Source organism: Arachis duranensis, chromosome 9 (genome assembly GCF_000817695.3).
Source record: "Arachis duranensis cultivar V14167 chromosome 9, aradu.V14167.gnm2.J7QH, whole genome shotgun sequence".
NCBI lineage: Eukaryota > Viridiplantae > Streptophyta > Magnoliopsida > Fabales > Fabaceae > Arachis > Arachis duranensis.
In genome coordinates this window covers 12,002,328-12,021,971 of record NC_029780.3, presented here as the reverse complement: position 1 = coordinate 12,021,971, position 19,644 = coordinate 12,002,328, and the positions used below count along the sequence as shown (strand labels likewise).

Below are 19,644 nucleotides of genomic sequence, written 5' to 3'. Positions count from 1 at the left end.
ATCCTTTGGGTGTATTTTTGTAATCTTTTGGGTGTATTTCTGTAATCCTTTGGGTGTATTTCTATAATCGTTTGGGTGAATTCCTGTAATCGTTTGAGTGTATTTCTGTAATCGTTTGGATGTATTTAACGTGTATTTCTGTAATCGTTTGGGTGTATTTCTGAAGTTTCATTATCTTCAAAACGATTTCAAAGCTTGATTTCAGAAACCATGAAAATCGAAAAAAAACGAAGCAAGAATACCAGTAATAAACGCAAATAAAACAACTAATGAAAAGGCAAAGAGAATAACGAAGAAATACATGGAGGAGGAGGAAAAAGAAGAAGAAGGAGAAGAAGAAGAAGAGGAAGAGGAAGATGAGTTGTAAAGCAAGAAACGAAAGAAAAGAAGAAGAAGAAGAAAAAGAGGAAGAGGAAGAAAAAGAAGAAGAAGGAGAAAGAGAAGGCAAGAAACGAAAGAAAAGAAGAAGAAGAAGAGAAAGAGGAAGAAGAAGAAGAATGTAGACCTTGTATCACGTTTTTAAAATTTATTCGTTAATTAACTTGTAAAGCATACAAGCCCTAATTACTTTTGTATGCAGAGCTTTTTTCTATTATATATTAGCCCGTGAGAGTTACGTAATTGCACAACAATCACATTATATTATTTTTTGAAGGATAAATTACAAAATTAAACAAATACAGATACAAATGTTAAATTGTGGCCTAATTTATTTAGGACTCTTCATATGCTCTGCTAGGATGTTCTCTAACGGAGGATACACTGGCCGTCACGGCTGTTAGTCAGCATGATCGGCTATCTGCCTCAACCCTTTGACTCTCTAAGCTCTAAATCAATTCGCTTTTCTATTTACATTCTCTGACCTCTTTCTATTAACCTTCTAACCTATTAAGGTTGACTGTCAATGACGGACCCGCAGCTAAACAACAACAATAATTCTAATAGTAATGGAAAATTCGCATCCATGAGGAAGATATAGCCCAAGGTGTGCAAGCTTGTTCGAATAGCTTGATCGGCGGAGTGTTTGCTGATAAGTTGTTTTCGCTGGGTACTATCCATAATGCTCTAAAGGCAATTTGGAGGAATCTGGAGGGCTATCGCAAGGTAGAAAAGGGGGGCAATGTTTCCAATTTTTCTTTGAGCATGATATGGATGTTCCAATTTTTATTTAAGGATTATATTCTCCATGTGCGACGATGGACAGAGGAACTCAATGCAGCAGATTCTTTGGTGACAACCTTTCCAGCATGGGTTCAATTTTGGGACTACCGGAAAGATTTAAAACTCTGGCGGTAGGTAGGAGGATAGGAGTATATTGGCCGGGTGGCAGACGTGGTATTCTTTGATGTTAGGCGAAAGGAATCACGAATTGTTAAGGCTAGAGTGGAGATCATGGCTGCTGAAAAAATTTGCGATTGTTTTAACATCATCGGTCCAGAACTGCTCGGTATGAAAGAATAGGGGCAGTTTGCACCTACTGTGCTTCGCTCGGACTAAATGATTCCTTTAATAACAACCTTCAACAAAATCTGGTAGGTGATTGGATCAAGGCTGACCAGGTGGGTGCAAGGGTAGTGTTGAAGGATTCTAGTTCCAGTACCAAGGCCAACTACAGTGATAGTAGAAAGGAAAATGCTGAAAATGAAGGCATTAACAGCGATGAAAACACTGCTTCGGTTCAGATTGATAAAGGATAGATACAGTACTAAAAGATGGTGGAAGCAGAAGCGGAGGACGTGAGCCTCTCAAGTTGTTGAATCATTTCCAACAAACTCTGTTGCGAGGATCCGCCTTCTTTAACCGCTCTCAGAGCCTTCTCTTTCATCTCCTTCGCCTTCTTCTTCATCTTCTCCGCCTCGTCTCCACCGTCCATCACCTTCCTCACGGCTTTCTCTATCATCTTCGCACTCACTACTCTCTTCTTCTCATCGAACGGCGATAAGCTCCACTCAGCTCCACCCACCTCCACCCCGACGCCATGCACCTGGCTCATCAGTTTCTCGTTGGAGAATTGGTCCGCAATTCTCGGCATCGTTATGGTCACCACCCCCGCACTCACCGCTTCTATCACAGAGCTCGCCCCACAGTGTGTCAAAAACCCTCCCACAGCAACATGCTTCAAGATAAACGCCTGTGGCGCCCACCCTCTTATCACCATCCCTCTCTCTTCCTTCTTCATCCTCTCTTCAAACCCATCCGGTAACCACTTCTCCTCTGTTTCATCTTCATCACCTTTCTTTCTTTTGTTCCTACGCACCACCCAAACAAACTGGTGTCCCGAAGCCTCGAGGCCTGCCGCTATCTCGAAAAGCTGCTTGTCTGGCAGATGAAGCAAGCTGCCAAAGCAAGCATAGACCACGGAACCCTCCTTCTTCGTAGAAAGCCATCTCAAACACTCGTTTTCACCTTCGCCAGCATCGCTACTTCGCTGCCCAATTGGTAGTGTTTTCTGCACCATGAGGAAAGTAGGACCAAGATGCCACACTTTCCGACCGGTGATGATCTCGTAGCGTTGGATGTAATCGCCGTCGAGCTCCTTGAAGCTGTTCACGATGACTCCGAGGCTGTCACTTTCGGAGTCAGCCAGGGACTCCATGTGTTGAAGGTATCCCGGTGAGGGCTTCACAGAGAGGGTGATGGGTTGAGGGAGGCCAGGGATGGCATAAGGAGCAGTGTCATCGCAATCAACGAGGATTTCGGGGTGAGATCTAATGGCTTCCATGACGGCAACGTGGAAGATGAAGGAAGTGTTGAAGATCAGCCTGGGGATTCCCAGGCGGTTCGCGACGTCTCTACTCCACGTGTACATGGTGTCCGGGATGAACACGTCCGGTGGCGATTGCTTCATGAAGGACTCCACTTCCGATCGGATGAGGTGCGCCGCCGAGTAGATCTTGCTAGCGGTGGTGTTGTCGCCGGCGGCTGAGAGGTTTTCGACGCCGAGAGGGAGGCCTACTTGGTCGGAGGGGAAGTGGAGGGTGTGGATGGTAACGGTGATGGTCTTGTCCGCCTCCGCCAAGAGGTGGGCGTTGGAAGGGGTGGTGAGGATGGTCACGTGATGGGCACGTGAGGAAAGGAGTTGTGCCACGTGAACCATGGGGATTTGATGACCCGGAGCCAAAAAGGGAAGCATGAATATCTTCATTGGATAGGATGTTTCCATTTGTTGTGTAAGCTTGTGTAATCAGTTGCTTAATGCTGCTATGCAACCATCATCATTTATAAGGGTGATGAAATACAATACCACTATGCTATAAGCTATTGTATAATTATAAATCGCTGGATAGTTGTTTTATTTTTTTTTTTTATATATAATTAACATGTGACCACTGCTAGGGAGTTAATAGTTTAAGTGTACAATGTGTACAATGGGCTATTGAATTACAAAATGAACATCACTCATATTATCTAAAATAATCATTCGAGTACTAGCGATAATAAATATCTCAGGTCATGAAACTATTCATCCCAAAAGTTTAAATTGATTTTGGAGTTGATACCACTCATCCCAAAAGCTTCAGTTGATGGGAAAAGGTAACACTAATGGTTATACCTCTAATACTCGCTAAACCTTCATTATACACATTGTACAAACATTCTATTGACTTCCTATACTTTCTTTTAACATGTTATTCAACTAATTAGCTATAATTGATTTTCTAGTAAAATCTTATTTTTATTAATATTAATAAATTTTTTTATTAATATTTTATTTTTAGGCTATAAGTTTATTATTCTACTTTTATGTGACAACATATTAGGTCATTGGGTCAACCGATGAGTCGCTGATTCACCTGGTTGACTCGTTCATAATTAAATAAAAATATAAAATTATAAAAAAATTAAAACTAAAAGTTAAAATTTAAAATACATGTTCTATAAATATATTAATAACACTTAAGTATCAAATCTGAGATATACTTTATGATGCAAAAGAGATAATAAATTAGCCAATAGTACAAAATGTTTTTTTCATTTAAACAAACAAGAAAAAAAACATAACATAGTCAATATATCAAATAGAGGCATTGCATGCATAAAGTCCCTTGATTGAACCTTGCATCTAACATTTGGAGCTTCTTTGGTGGTTCGGCGGCATGCGGGTCTACGATCACTACAAGAAAGTACTTCTATTGCCATGCTTTTAAAGCGTGGCGAAAAGCTAAAAAAAGCGTGGCGATAGCTTTTCGCCACACTTTTTGAGCTACCGCCACGCTTTTGAAAGGGTGGCAGTTGCTCTACCGCCACGTTTTTTTCAACCTATTGCCACGCTTTTTTTGTCACGCTTTTTTTACAAATTGCCACTTTTAAAAGCGTGCCTATAGGTGGAAAATATGGCCACACTTTTAAAGCGTGGCGATAGAGAGAGATACTGCCATGCTTTTAACGCGTGGCAATAGAGCAGATATGGCCACGCTTTTATAAGCGTAGCAATAGACTAGATATGGCAACGCTTTTAAAGCGTCGCAAAAGAGGAGGTATGGCCACGCTTGAAAAGCGTGACAACAAGAGGAGATATGGCCACGCTTTACAAGCGTGGCGAAAGCGTGGTAATAGAGGAGGTATGGCCACGCTTGAAAAGCGTGGCAATAAGAGGAGATATGGCCACGCTTTAAAAGCGTGGCAGTAGACAGAGATATGGCCATATGGCTATGCTTTTAAAGCGTGGCGAAAAAGATGGTCAGTAACCTAATTCCTTTTTAATCTTCATAAATAAAACCTTACTTAAATTCATAGATAATTTTATAATTTAGTCAATGACCAATAATTAGGTAATCCAACTTTCATAAAATTGTCACCAAAATAAGGGTGTGATCACATAACAACATGCTCTAATAAAGTCACCAAAATAAGTGTGTGATCACATAACAACATGCACTAACATAATACCAAAAATAAAAATCATAACTACTCATGAATGCCTAATACATGAATTAGAATTCCTAATCAAAGTGTTCTTGTACTTCATGCCAAGATATAAAAACTTCATGCATCGATGCACCTGCGCATGTCAACAACGGTTGCAAGTACGAACTGGTCGGTTTTTAGCATACTTGACCACTATTGACTAGGTCAACTGCAGGTTTGGTCTAAATTACTAACCGAACCGGTCAGACCATCAGTTTACTGATTTTCCGGTCGAATCGGCCGATTCGATTCGGTTCTAAAAACTACGTGTGAGAATATCATTAACTACTGTAAATATTTTTATAAAAAGAATCCTGTTTTTTATTTTTGAGAAAATCAATAATTAGATATTTGTTTCTCTATTTTTTCTTTTTATACACTCCCTTTCCTTTTAAATTAGAATTTTAAAGAAAAGAGATCAGAGCTATGCTAGAATTTCTTCTCTTTCAATCACCATCGCTCGTTCTCTCTCTCTCCCTCCGCGGTCGCTGATTCTGTGCTCCTTGCCTTGTGCTATTTCTTGTTTTCTACCCTTCACCCCTGCATCCTCGCTCGTTATCTGTTCAGGATGTCGCTGATATTCTACTCCTCACAGTGTCTTGTCATATCTCACTGTCGCTGTTGGGTGGTCTTGCCTTGTCTCGCTGCTGTCTATGTTCAAAGACGAAACTCGATTTCTTCTCATATCTGAAGCAAGTCCTGGTACTATTAGGAGGGTGCTTACTATTATAGCCGTACAATTGAAGTGATCATTTTGAACTTGCAAAATTGAAAAAAAAATATTGTTCTACTTTGTAGTTAAATAATTTAAAAATTTCTACATTTTAAAAGTTATGTGCTTTAAGAGAGAATATTTAATCCTACTTCCTAGGAGAGTAGCTAATTTCAGCATTTTGTTCTTGATTCTAGTATTTGATATAAATCGATGAAAATAGATTATGAAAAATTGCTAAATGTGGCTTATACCTCACTTTAACATGATTTGCAGCAGATGTAACGATTAGTGAGATTTTTTAATTTTTTTCACCACTATTCAATATTCATTCATTAAGTTGAATTAGAAATTGTTCTTGATTCTTGTATATAATATTGTCTTGCCATTTGGGTGAATCATTATGTTCAAAATACAATTTTTAGTCTTTTCACATGTTTATGCACATTAAATTATTAACATTGTGATTGAGTATATATTTCTTTTGTTCTGCTTGTTGTTGAATCCATCCCTATCCTCATTGGCACAGTTTCATATTTGTTGCTTTCTAAGCCTGCCAAAAGTGTTGAGAGGACCTTCTCCCTGTTCTCACTTCTTCCCAAAGTCCTCGCTGTCTACAAGAATTTTAACTTTTGTATTGTGATGATTGCTTGTTTTTATGTAATTATATGTGAGTTATATCTCTAAATTGCTCCTATTTGTAAAATTAGCAAAGTCATATTTTTTAGTATAGTCATATTTATAAATTGATTCCGTTATATATTTTAATTGCGGATAATGAGATTAGAAAATGCATTAAATATTTAAACGTGATAAATCCTTTTTTTTTTTTGCTTACTAGAAATCTATCACAACACACAATATTTTTGGTTAAAGTTTGATTTGTGTTTCATAGTTTTTGAGATGAGTCTCTTTCTTTCTAATCTAGTTTTTGGGAATTAAAGTATAACAGTATATTCAAAGTTGAAAGAAATGTTAAGAAATTTGTTCCGAAATTTAGACATAGTTTATGATAGAGTGTAATGACACTATTTTACCAATGTAACAGACCCTCACTGAGTGGGATATTGGATAATTATTATTTTTATTGTTGCATTGCATAAAAGTAAGAGGACAGTGGTGCGGAATCTATAATCCACAATTTACTGGCAAGTGCACCGGGTCATACCAAGTGATACCTCAGGTGAGTGAGGGTCGATCCCACAAGGATTCATGGACTAAGCAACAGTGGTTGAGTGATTCACTTAGTCAGGCAAGAAAAAAGGAGTGTTTTGAATTTAAATTGCATTAAACATTAATTCAGAGAGTTCAAGAAAGCAAGCAAAGATTTGGTGTGAAAAATGTATGAGAGAATAGTTAAGGTTTCAGAGATGTTTATTTTCCAGATTTATAATTCTTACCAACTACTTTAATCATGCAAATTTAATTCATGGCAAACTGTGATTGATTAAACCATAATTCTTTAGTGATTTAATCTCCTCTAACCTAATCAACCGTCAATTCCTTGGTCACTTAATGTAGGATTAAAGGGTTAAGTCCAATTTTAGTTTATAAACCACAAAAATTCTAATTATCCAAATATAAGAGGATTATATGTCGCGTATCCCATTAAGTCCAAGTAATTAGTGTTTAGAAGGAATTACTTTCAAGCTATTGTTCAAGTAAATTACTTTTTCCAAGATATAACAAGAATGCAAGTGGAACAGGGGTTATCTTCCAATATACCCTAGTCCCTCAGATGAAGAACGAAGACAAATCCTTGAAATTAAATCAATACATTAATCAAAATAGAGTGGCAATAGTATTAATCTATAGAATAAACAGAACTCCTAACCTTAACAAGGGAGGTTTAGTTGCTCATGACTTCGAGAGAAAACTAGGGTTCCCAAAAGTATGTAAAAATGTAATGAGGTGCATCCAAGAGAAGAGAGCCCAAAGGGATGAATCTTTTTCCTTTTATATCTAACCTAATTTGATTTGAAACTAAAACAAAAATAATAAATTCTAGATCTAAAAGATTTTGTTTGTAAATAAAAATAACTAAAATAAAACAAAATATAATAATTAAAATCCAAATCTAACTAAAGATGCTCCTTTGAGTGAGGTTGATCCACGTGTTTGGCGCTAAACACCAAAATCAGTTTTTAGCACCCCATGTGGTAGTAAGCTCCAATTCGTTTCTAACTTCCCGGCGTTGGCGTTTAGTGTCCTACGAGGCAGAGAGCTCGCACACGTTACAAGGCACCTCGCACTAAATGTCGAGTCATGGCATTTATCATCGTGATTCTAGAAAAAAAGTATAGACTATTATATATCATTGGAAAGCTCTAAAAATTGGCTTTCTAATACCACTGAAACTGTATCAATTGGAACTCTGTAGCTCAAGTTATATTCACTGGAGTGCGAGGAGGTCAGGGTTGACAACATCCACTTTCTCCTTTTTTCTTCTACACGAACTCTGTCAAACTCGCCCAAATCTTTCTTGAAATTAATAAAACCACAACGCGCCTCAAAGTAGTATCCAAATAGGCTTCAAACAGTAAAATGTAAAGAAAACTCAATAAATTCATATCTAAAATAATAAGAAAATAAAGAAAAGATGTCCATGCATCACAACACCAAACTTGAATTGTTGCTTGTCCTCAAGCACTTAAAAACAACATAGGACTGAGAAGTGAAATCCTCCAAGAATTAAGTTTTCAGTTAAGCTCCTGTCCATTCACTGAGTGGGGTTGATGACACTGTGATCCTGAATAGTTTTGGCATCTCACTATCCTTTGAAACTCAGAAAATGTCAATTCCCTTCAGAATTAGAACTCGGATAATATTATGAATTCTCTTCCTTTTTAACCTTTGATTAATCCTTGAACACAGCTTTTTCTTATCTCTTCTTTGGTGCTTTGCATCTTGAGCCTAGTCGTGACTCTAAATATTTTGTCTCAAACTTAACTTAATATAAAAACACCACAAGCACTTTACTGGGAAACTCTTTGAGTTCTGATTTTTTTTTCTTTTAATTCCTCCCAGTCAGTGGTGCTCAGAGCCTTTGGCATACTCTGTAATAACACTTGGTCTTGACTCTTAGTGCTCTGTCTCAAGAATCCCTCGACACATTCACACCACAAGCATATGGTTAGAAAAATAACTCTTTGAGCTTTTAATCATATTTGACCTTCCTAGCCATTGATACTTAGAGCCTTGGACCTTGCTTTTTATTTTTTTTTTCTTTTTGCTATTTATTTTGCTTCAAGGATTAATTTCTTGTTTAATTTAGAGAATCCATAATGTTTCTCTAAATTCCTGTTCCTCAAGAATCAACATTCTTAACTTTAATATCAGTCATGCACTATTCATTTCATATATTCAGAATCACAGATAATACCACCACATCTAAATAAATAAGATAATTTAGAATATAAAATCAAGTTCTCATGCAATTACACCACTTTTCTTTTCTTTTTCTTTTTCTTTTTCTTTTTTTCTTCAAGCTCAGTGAGCATACATGAGACATCTTCAAAAGCAGAGATTTAAAGACAATTAAAACTACTAAATGTAAATAAAACTACTGACTCTAAATAGGATCATGCAAAAGACACTATAAAACACTAGAAAACAGGAGATAAACAATATAAGAACAGAAATAGGAAAATAGCATAAAAGGAAGTTGTCATGGTAGCTGCTCCTCTGTGAAGATGATTCACCTTCCTTTGGTGCCATTGATAATAAGATAAACAGAAAGCTCGCTCAACAACTCCAAACTTAAAAATTTGCTTGTCCCCAAGCAAAGAAAAACTGAAACGGGGAGGGACATAAAAGGCACACGAATGAGTAAAGATATAAGGTAAAGAGATTTCTTCAAAAGTCCTCTTTTTTTATTTTTTTTTTTAAAGGACGAGAGCTGGCGCTAAACGCCCAGGTCCGCGTTTAGCACCAACCAAACAGAAAGCTTGTTGAAAATGATGCCATCTTGGGCGCTAGTGTCGACGTGAAAACTCCTTGTATTATGTTCCAATTCTGGCGCTAAACGTCCAACCTGGCGCTGAGCACCATCCAAATAGAGAACTCCCTTGAAATTTGTGCTATTTCTAGCACTGAACGCCCAGCCTGACATTTAGCGCCAAAGCACCCGAATGAACTCCTCTCCAAGATGTTCCATTCTTCTTTCAGATTTCTCCTGTTCCTGTTCTAAACACTTCGCATGACCACAAACATAAATAAACCAAGGAAAACTATGAATAAAAATAAGAAATATATGAAAATCAAAATGAACACAAATTCAAAGGATACTAACGGTTGAGTTACCTCGCAACAAGCGCTTCTTTAACGCCATTAGCTTGACACTCAATTTCTTGTTAAGGTGGGAGATGATCATAGTACTTCAACTCCTCACCTTTCACTATGAATCATCTCCCTGTGTTTTCATGGATTAACTCAATATGCTCAAGAGATAAGATCCTGTTCACTGTATGAGGTAACACTGGACTTTGAGTTAACACCACTTTCATCCTGAGTGAGAAACCTTCAGTGAGAATCTTTTTGTTTCTCCATCCCATGGGTACTTTCTTCTTGGGAACTTTCTCCTTGGTGGATGACGGACACCCAACACCAAATTTAGGTTTGATATCAGGAGGAATTGTGTTTATTCCCACCAAAAGAGGCTTGAGATGTAAACCTCGTTGTGCATTATCAGGAGGTTCTTGATGGTTTGGAACAATAAGTTCAGTCTATATGCATTTTTCCTCTCTGCCTGATAAATGCATAGTTTTGAAGACATGAAAGGACAATTTCTCATTATGAATTCTAACTACTAATTCACCCTCTTCTACATCAATAAGAGCTCTTCCGGTGGCTAGGAATGGTCTTCCAAGGATTATAGAGACATTTTCAGCCTCCCTCATGTCAAGAATCACAAAATCTGTTGAGAGGAAGAACTTTTTCACTTTGACCAAGATATTCTCCACTATTTCATGTGCATGCTTCAAATATTTATCTGTCATTTGTAATGCTATCCTTGTTGGGTGTTCTTCTTTGATTTGTAACTTCTTCATCACAAACAAGGACATTAAATTTATGCTTGTTCCCAGCTCACGTAAGGCTTTCTCAAAGGTTGTGTTTTCAATGGTACATGGTATTTGGAAGCTCCTTAGATCAGGCATCTTCCTTGGCAAATTACTCTAAATTATGGCACTACATTCCTTGGTCAAGACCACTGTCTCATCTCCCTTTAAAGGCCTCTTCTTAGATAGCAACTTCTTCATGAACTTGACATAGAGAGACATTTGCTCCAAAACCTTAGCAAAAAGAGTATTAATTTGTAACTTTCTAAAGACTTTCAAGAACTTTGAAAATTGCTTGTCCTTGGTCTCCTTTTGAAGCCTCTAAGCATATGGCATCTTTGGCTTGTATTCAGGTGCTTTAGGCAATGCCTAAATTGCTCAAGATCAGCCGGAAAAGGGGTTATCCGGGTGCCTTGGAGGGCCGTGTACCACAGCATCTTCAGTCTTCTTCGGAGCTTCTTCTTCAACCGGTCCCTCAGTAACTTGTGCTTTCTGACGATCAGATTTCCTATCGGTAAAGAAATATAAAAATATGATCACGTTGTAAGTATAGCTTCTAAACCAACAGAAAATCCTTTCGTACAAACAGTATTTTTGAGTTTTTGAAAAAGGTTTGAACAAGAGAAATAAATTGCAGGAAATTAATAAATCAATAGCTAATAAAACTCTTGGCAAGATATGAAAACTGGAAGTCCTATCCTAGTTATCCTTATCAATGATAATGAGAATTATATTTTTGCTCCCACTAAGTCAACCTCTAACTATGAAGGTAAGTCAAGTGGACAAATCAATTTAACACCTAAAGTCCTAGTCAACTCCCAAGGAAAGACTAGAGTTATAGGAATCTAAATCAATTAGCAAAGATAACAATTATCAATCATGATGAGTTTGAAAACTCAAGAGTCACCAATTAATCAACTAGAGCCAAGAATATAAGAAACTAAATAAAAATCATATGTCTGAAATACCTCAATTATTAATAAAAGAAATTACATCTAACATGGGAAAAATTCATAAGTTAATTTGAGAAAATAAATAAAAGGAATATTGAACCTGTAATGAAGGGAAGTAGTCTGAACATAATTGAAATCCTAAATCCTAATCATAATTCCTAAGAGAGAGGAGAGAACCTCTCTCTCTAAAAACTACATCTAAATTCTAAAACTATGTATAATTGTATGTTGTATTCTCTATATCGATGAATGGATGGATTCTCCAATTTATAGCCTTTAATCTGTGTTCTCTGGGGTTGGATCTGGACCAAAAAGGGTCCAGTAGTCGCTGGGGCCGACTTCTATAGTTTCTGCAGATCGCGCACGTCACGCGTTTGCGTAGTGCACACGATCGCGTCATCTGGAGTGTTGCTCTTCTACGAAGTCGCGTCAGTCACGCATCCGCGTCATCTGTGTTTCGCATGAGCCACGCGTTCGCGCCATGCACGCGTTCGCGCAGATGCCACTTTTCGCAAAGCACGCGTTTGCGTCGTCCACGCGGATGCGTTGCTGCCAGTTTCTTCAATAACTCAATTTTGTGCTTTCCTTCCATTTTTGTATGTTTTCTTTCCATCCTTTAAGTCATTCTTGCCCTATAAAATCTGAAAGTACTCAACACACAAATTACGGCATCGAATGGTAATAAAGGATAATTAAATTTAATATTTTTAAAGCATAGGAAACATGTTTTCTCATATGTCATATCATAAGGAAGGAATTGTAAAACCATGCAAATTCATATGAATAAGTGGGTGAAAAGTTGATAAAAACACTCAATTTAAGCACAATATAAACCATAAAATAGTGGTTTATCACTTTCTCACCTGCCACTAGTCCACTTACAAGGTGATAACCTTGCACTCCTCTCTTGGATTTGAAATTGTTTTGTTAGGAAGGGTATTGGTGGTCCTCTTATTAATCTCACTAACATTTGTGGCTATTTGGCCATTCTGAACCTCCAAGTTCCTAAGTGAAGCTCTGGTTTCCTGCATGAAACTAAGAGTACTCTTGGAGAGCTCTACAACTATTGATTCCAAGTCAGGAGAATTCTGAGGTTGAGAGGGTGCTTGCTGTGGCTGAGAGGGCTGAAACTGACGGTTGTTGAAGTTGTTTTGATAAAAATCACCCTGAGAATTATTGTTTATGTTTGGTTGCCTCTAAGGTTGATCTTTCCACCCAAAGTGTGGGTGACTCCTCCATTCTTGATTAAATGTCTTGGAATATGGATCATTATTGGGATTTCTAGAGGAATTTTCCATATAATTAACCTATTCAGGAATAAACTGGCCATAACTATGATTCTCACCTTGATAGAAGCCACCACTCATGTCATAAGATGTATCTTGAGTATTAAGGTTAAGACTTGTATTCTACTCAAGTGTTGTATAATAGCATTAATTTGCTGAGACATGGCCTTGTTCTGTGAGCAAGAATAGCATCCAAAACATCCAACTCTATGACTCCCTTCTTCACAGAGGTCCTCTCAGAAGAATACAAGTACTGATTGTTAGCAACCATTTTAATTAACTCCATAGCCTCATCAGGGATCTTTTCATGTGGAGTGACCTACCTGTAGAATTATCCAGAGACATTCTAGCGGTTTCAGAAACTCCATCATAGAAAATCTGCAATTGAATCCAGTCTGAGAACATATCAGGAGGACATTTCTTGAGCATCAACTTGTATATTTTCCAAGCATCACAGAGAGACTCATCCTCTCTCTTCGTGAAAGTCTAAACATCAGTCCTCAACTTAGTCAGCTTCTGAAGTGGAAAAAACCTGGTCAGAAACTTGTTGACCACCTTATCCCAAGTATGCAAGCTCTTTGATAAACCCCATTTGTAGGGTTTATCTTGTATTGATTTTAGGGGATTTTATAATCTTTTACCCACATTTATTCAATGAAATAGCATGGTTTTGTATATTCTCCTTTAATTGTGCTTAAGAGTGAAAACGTGTTTTTTAGGTCTTAAAATAGCTAAATCTTGATATGTTTGTTAAGTGATTTAAGGTTTAGGAGGCAAAGATTGGATCAAGTGAATGAAGAAAGAAGCATGAAAAGTTGGAGAACTCATGAAGAAATGAAAGAACCGGAAAGCTGTCAAGCCGACCTCTTCGCACTTAAACGACCATAACTTGAGCTACAGAGGTCCAAATGATGCGGTTCCAGTTGGTTTAGAAAGCTAACATCCGGGGCTTCAAAACGATATAAGATTTGCCATAGTTTCTCCACGTATGGTGGCGCACACGCGCATAGTATGCGCACGCGCCATTGCTGCCACCTGGTTCACTTAAAGCAAAACGTGGCCAGCGATTTTAGAAGCCTTGTGGGCCCAATCCAACTCATTTCTGATGCTATTTAAGCCAAGGATTGAAGGGGGAATGAACATACTCTCATACTTTAGAATTTAGTTACCATTAGTTTAGTTTAGTAGTTAGAATTAGTTTCTAGAGAGAGAAGCTCTCACTTCTCTCTAGAATTAGGATTAGGATTAGGATTAGTTCTTAGATCTAGGTTTTAATCTTTGCTTTCTTCTACTTCTACATCTCAATTCCTTGTTGTTAGATTCATTCTTCTTCCATTCTTTGGTTGTAATTTCCTTTATGTTGTTCTTATATTTTGTTGTAGATCTACTATTGTTCCTTCCATTTTCTTTCAATTCAATAAGAGGTAATTCATAATAATTGTTCTTCTTTACTTTTCTATTGTTGATCTCTTGCCTTAGTAGTTAGATCTCCCTTATATTTTCATTGCCATTTACTTTCATGCCTCTTATCAAAACCTCAAAACAACTCAAACCAATAACAAGACACTTTATTGTAATTCCTAGGGAGAACGACCGGGGGTTTAAATACTTCGGTTATTAATTTTAGGGGTTTGTACTAGTGACAAACAATCTTTTGTATGAAAGGATTTTTGATTGGTTTGGAAACTATACTTGCAACGAGAATTCATTTATGAAATTCTATACCGTCAAAAATCCAATCATCAAAATGGCGCCGTTGCCGGGGATCGAACCCGGGTTACCCACATGACAGGCGGGAATACTCACCACTATACTATTCTAACCCAACTGGAACCGCATCATTTGGACCTCTGTAACTCAAGTTATGGTCGTTTAAGTGCGAAGAGGTCGGCTTGACAGCTTTCCGGTTCTTTCATTTCTTCATGAGTTCTCCAACTTTTCATCCTTTCTTTCTTCATTCCCTTGATCCAATCTTTGCCTCCTAAACCTTAAATCACTTAACAAACATATCAAGGCATCTAATGGAATCAAGGTGAATTAGATTTAGCTATTTTAAGACCTAAAAAGCATGTTTTCACTCTTAAGCACAATTAAAGGAGAATATACAAAACCATGCTATTTCATTGAATAAATGTGGGTAAAAGATTATAAAATCCCCTAAAATCAATACAAGATAAACCCTACAAATGGGGTTTATCAACCTCCCCACACTTAAACCAAGCATGTCCTCATGCTAAAACCAAGAATGAAGTAAGGGTATGGCATTTATTCAATGGAAACTAACTAAATGCAATCTACCTATATGCAACTATCTAAATGAATGCAATTGCTTGGTCAAAATAAATCAATTGCCAAGAAGCATATATGCACAAGGGCTAAGGACTAGCAAGTCTAATCCACAATTGAATAGAGTTATTAAATATTTTTACAAACTTGCATGAAAAGAGATGATCATAGGTGGTAACATGTAATTGAGCATCAAACCCTCACCGGATGTGTTTGCGCTCTATTCGTTCAAGTGTTTAGGGTCGATCTTCTCAATTCTCTCCTAATCATGCTTTCTAAGATTTGTTTTTCTTCTAACAATCAACAAATATGTCATGCATGCATACATATATCATGAGGTCTTTTCTTTGGTTGTAATGGGGCTAGGGTCAATGTAGGATGCATATTTGGTTAAGTGAGCTTGGAACTTGAATCTTTGATAAGCTTAAACTTCCCACCTAGCCTATGACATCCTATACAACTAAGTTCTAATCTAACTACCCATTCCTTACTTTTTCACATACTCATGTATTCCTTTTTAATTTCACAACACCTATGCATTGATTTTATTGGACTATACTTTGATTTGGGGCATTTTATCCCCTTTTTATTCCTTTCTTTTTTTTCTTCTTTTTCTTTCTTTTTCTATATTTTTTTTCTTTTCCATATTTATTTTTTTTCTTTTGTTTTTCTCATTTTTTTATATACAAGAATCTCAATGCATAAGGTTTTACATTTGATCAATACATGAGTATGTACCCAATTTCCAATATTTCCAATAACAATACAAAATTATCCTTTTATTCACCCAATGTCCCAAGGTTCCCACACTTGAATGATACTCACACACACTAGCCTAAGCTAATCAAAGATCTAAATAAGGACATTTATTGTTTTCCACTTTAAGGCTTGTAATGTGCTAAATTAAAGAACCAAGTGGGTTAATCGTAGGCTCAAAATTGGCTAACAAAGGAAGATAAAAGGTAAGGCCATTTAGGTAAGTGAGCTAATGAAATGATGGCCTCAATCATATAAATGCATGAATACACAAAATAATGGACATAAAGAATCAAACAAATCAAAGATTACAATCATAGAAAGAGAATAATGCACACAAGAAAGAAAGATAAGTGGTTATAAGATGTAACCACACCATTAGGCTCAAAACTCACTTGCTTGTATTCTTAGCTCAAAAATATGATCCACAATATATATAATTCAAGCAAGTTTAATAAAAAGGTTTTCACTCAAATCAATTGGTGCCCTATAGATAGAAATCCTTGAAAATTTTTTGTTATTTTGACTAAGCTTATTGTGTATATATATGCAAAAATTAAGAAAATGCAAGTAAAAATCCTAAAATCCTAGAATGAAATGCAAAAGTGTTGGAATTAGAAATTTGTCACCCAAAATCGTCGACCGGTCGAACGACCTCCCCACACTTAAAAGTTTGCACCGTCCTCGGTGCACTCAAGGGAGAGCAAGGGAGTACGGGTTACTACAATTGATGAGCTCCGTCAAAAGATTGTGCGGATGGCTTGTTTGTTGCCCCATTTAAAGCTATTCATTTCTCCCTTCTTGGTGGCCAACCTAAAAGGATAGAAAAGGAAAGGAATATTAAGCCTATGACAAAGATATCAAAGCAAATAGAACATAGGCGGGGGTAATGCCAAGTAGGAGTATGGTTCTCTACTACATGGTAGCTACAACATGTAGAGGAGGAGACAATAAGAGAAAATGGCATATCAATGATACTTGATGCAAGAGTAAGGTCAAAGCATGAAGAGCATGAGGAGCATCAAGTTCGAACAACTATTGAGCATCAAGTTCAAATGATAAGAAGTGGGTCATGAAAGACAATATGAGGTCATATCAATGCACAAGGACACAAGAGTCATACAAGGTAAAGCATTGATTTAAAAGTTTCATCACCAAACAATATCAAACAAGTCAAGAGGCACCAAAATAATGCAAGAATTTCTCAACAATTGAGTGTAAGAATCCAACACCATTATTGAAATGACACTTAGAAAAAAAACTGAAAACATGCTATAGAGACAAAATGAAAATGGAAAGAGTAGAAGTATGCGAATGCAGTGAACAAAAGAAAATGGAAGATGAGAAAAAAAACTCTTTTTTTTTTACCAACGCGTGCGCGTCATGCACATTTACGCGTCGATGGGTATATTGGTCAAAGGACGCGTACGCGCCAAGTGCGCGCACGCGTGCATCGAGTTAGGCCGGAGGCATAGTGTCGGCCCAATTCTGGCACAACTCTCGGGTAAAAGTACCGGGGGTGCAGATTGTGCAATCGACGCGCGCGCGCACAGTGTGCGTGCGCGTGCTGCGAATTTAAGATCATGTGCGCGTACGCGTCATGTGCGCTCATGCGTGCATAGACTTGTGCCTTAGGCCCAATGTTCGCACAGTGCATGCCTAACTCTCGGGTTTTTGGCTGGAGGTGAAATTTTGCATCCACGCGTACGCGTACAGTGCGCGTCCGTGTGGATGGTCGAAAAATGCTCAGGTGCGCGTATGCGTTAGGTGCGCGCATGCGTGGATGGTGTTCTGTTTTTCAAAATTTTTCTAAGTTCTTGCACCAATCCAAGCCTTTCAATCCTCCAAACAGCTACCAAAACGCCCTAGAACCTTATTCAACATGCTATATTACTAACTAAACTCAATAAAACAATAAAAACAAGAAATTAAACTAATTCTACCAATATTTACAAAAGATAAAAATGAAAATGAGAATCTACCTACAAGGGCAACTCAATTCACTTATTAACAAAACTAAAAGAGTATGGAAAGAGTTTACCATGGTGGGGTGTCTCCCACCTAGCACTTTTATTTATTGTCCTTAAGTTGGACTTATGGGGAGCTTCTTATCAAGGTGGCTTGTGCTTGTACTCATCTTGGAACTTCCACCAATGCTTGAACCTCCAATAAGGTCCATTCTTCAATTTCAATATCTTCAAGCTTTGATGGAATTCTCCACAAACCATGAGCTCCCAAATTTGATTTTCATTGTGCGATCCGGGATCCCACACTTTGTTTTGACACCCGTCCTTAAATTGATCGTCATTATTCCATCCGGGTGGTATGGCCTTGGAATTCTCAAAGAAGCTTCCAGACAACTTCCTAGACCCATGCCATTTGGTTCCACACCAACCATTGCTCTTGAATTTTGAGCTTACAACCGTCATGAGCTTAGAATGATGTTTCCAACCACTACACAACTCTCTTATACTTTTAACTCCACAAAGAGCTCTAAGTTGACCATCATTTTCAATTAAACCATATTCAAGTGAGAAAGTAAAGCTTAGGGATAAGAGTTTTACCCACTTGAATATTGTGTTGGATGGTGACTTGGGGAGGGAGACCTCCCCACACTTAGACAATGCAAGGTCTACTTCTTTAGGCTCTTCTTTAGTTGTTTCCACCTCTTCACAAGCTTCTTCAATTTCAACCTTTTTCCCTTTTTCACTCGGCTTGGTGTTGTCTTCAAGAACTTCATCTTGCCCAATAGGAGGTGAGTCAATTTTGGATAGGAATTCATTGATGAATGAATCCATCTCTTGATCAACCTCTTCATATTCTTCAATTTCGATATACACCATGCCAACGTTTTCCTCTTGGTAGATCTCTTTTTCATTGCTCACCAAGGGTATGGGAGGTTGTGCACACTCTTTTGTAACTTCAACTTTATGTCCAATGGGAGAGAATTCCATTGTAGAGAGAAATTCATCCATGATTGAATCCATCTCTTGATAAGCCTCTTCCAAGTCTCCAACGATGATATGCCTTGGAGGTTGCGCACCCTCCTCAACGTCAATATCAAGCTTCTTGGAGGGATTTTCTTTGATTTTAGCTTCCCATTGAAGTTCCGCATCTCCTAAGTCTTCAACCACTTCTTCATTTTCTTCAATAATCATAGGCTTCTCCAATTGTTCTAATACAAAGTGGTATTCCTCATTTTCCACCGGAGTTTCCAATCTCTCCTTCATGCTATGCTCTTTAATTGATTCTTCACATGTGACCATAGGAGTGCTTTGAGTGCTCAAGCATTGGGAGACTAAAATGCTTACTACCTTGGTCAAGGTAGCCATAAATTCTAGTGTCTCCCTTTGCATATTTCCTTGCCCTTGAAGTATAAGGCTAAGGATTTCATCCATTGAGGATTGGAGTGGATAAGAGGGTTCATTGTCTTGGAGAAAGGGTTCATTATAGGAAGGTGGTTCTTCTTGGTAAGGTGGTGGTGTGTATTGAGGTGGTTCTTGGAAGTAGTAATCTTGGAATTGTGGTTCCATGTATGGCTCATATGGTTCAAAAGGAGGTTAGTATGGTGGGTAAGGATCATGGTCATATGGAGGTGTTTGTTGAAAATGGGCTTGTGAGTGTGGTTGAGGTTCATGTTGAGGATATGACTCATAGGCATATGGTGGTGGTTCTTGAAAATCACA

At 37.7% G+C, this 19,644-nt stretch overlaps 1 protein-coding gene across 1 annotated transcript; it reads right to left on the bottom strand.

The window, feature by feature from the left end:
* Nucleotides 1-1,705: 1,705 nt before the first annotated feature.
* LOC107464738 (UDP-glucose flavonoid 3-O-glucosyltransferase 7-like) lies at nucleotides 1,706-3,238 on the bottom strand. The gene has a single exon (XM_016083694.3). It carries the CDS (start codon nucleotides 3,161-3,163, stop codon nucleotides 1,706-1,708), a length of 1,458 nt encoding a protein of 485 aa, XP_015939180.1. The 5' UTR covers nucleotides 3,164-3,238.
* Nucleotides 3,239-19,644: the final 16,406 nt, after the last annotated feature.

Coding starts and splice junctions, on each gene's coding strand:
- LOC107464738 (XM_016083694.3), bottom strand. CDS start 3,163: ATGGAAACATCCTATCCAATGAAGATATTCATGCTTCCCTTTTTGGCT.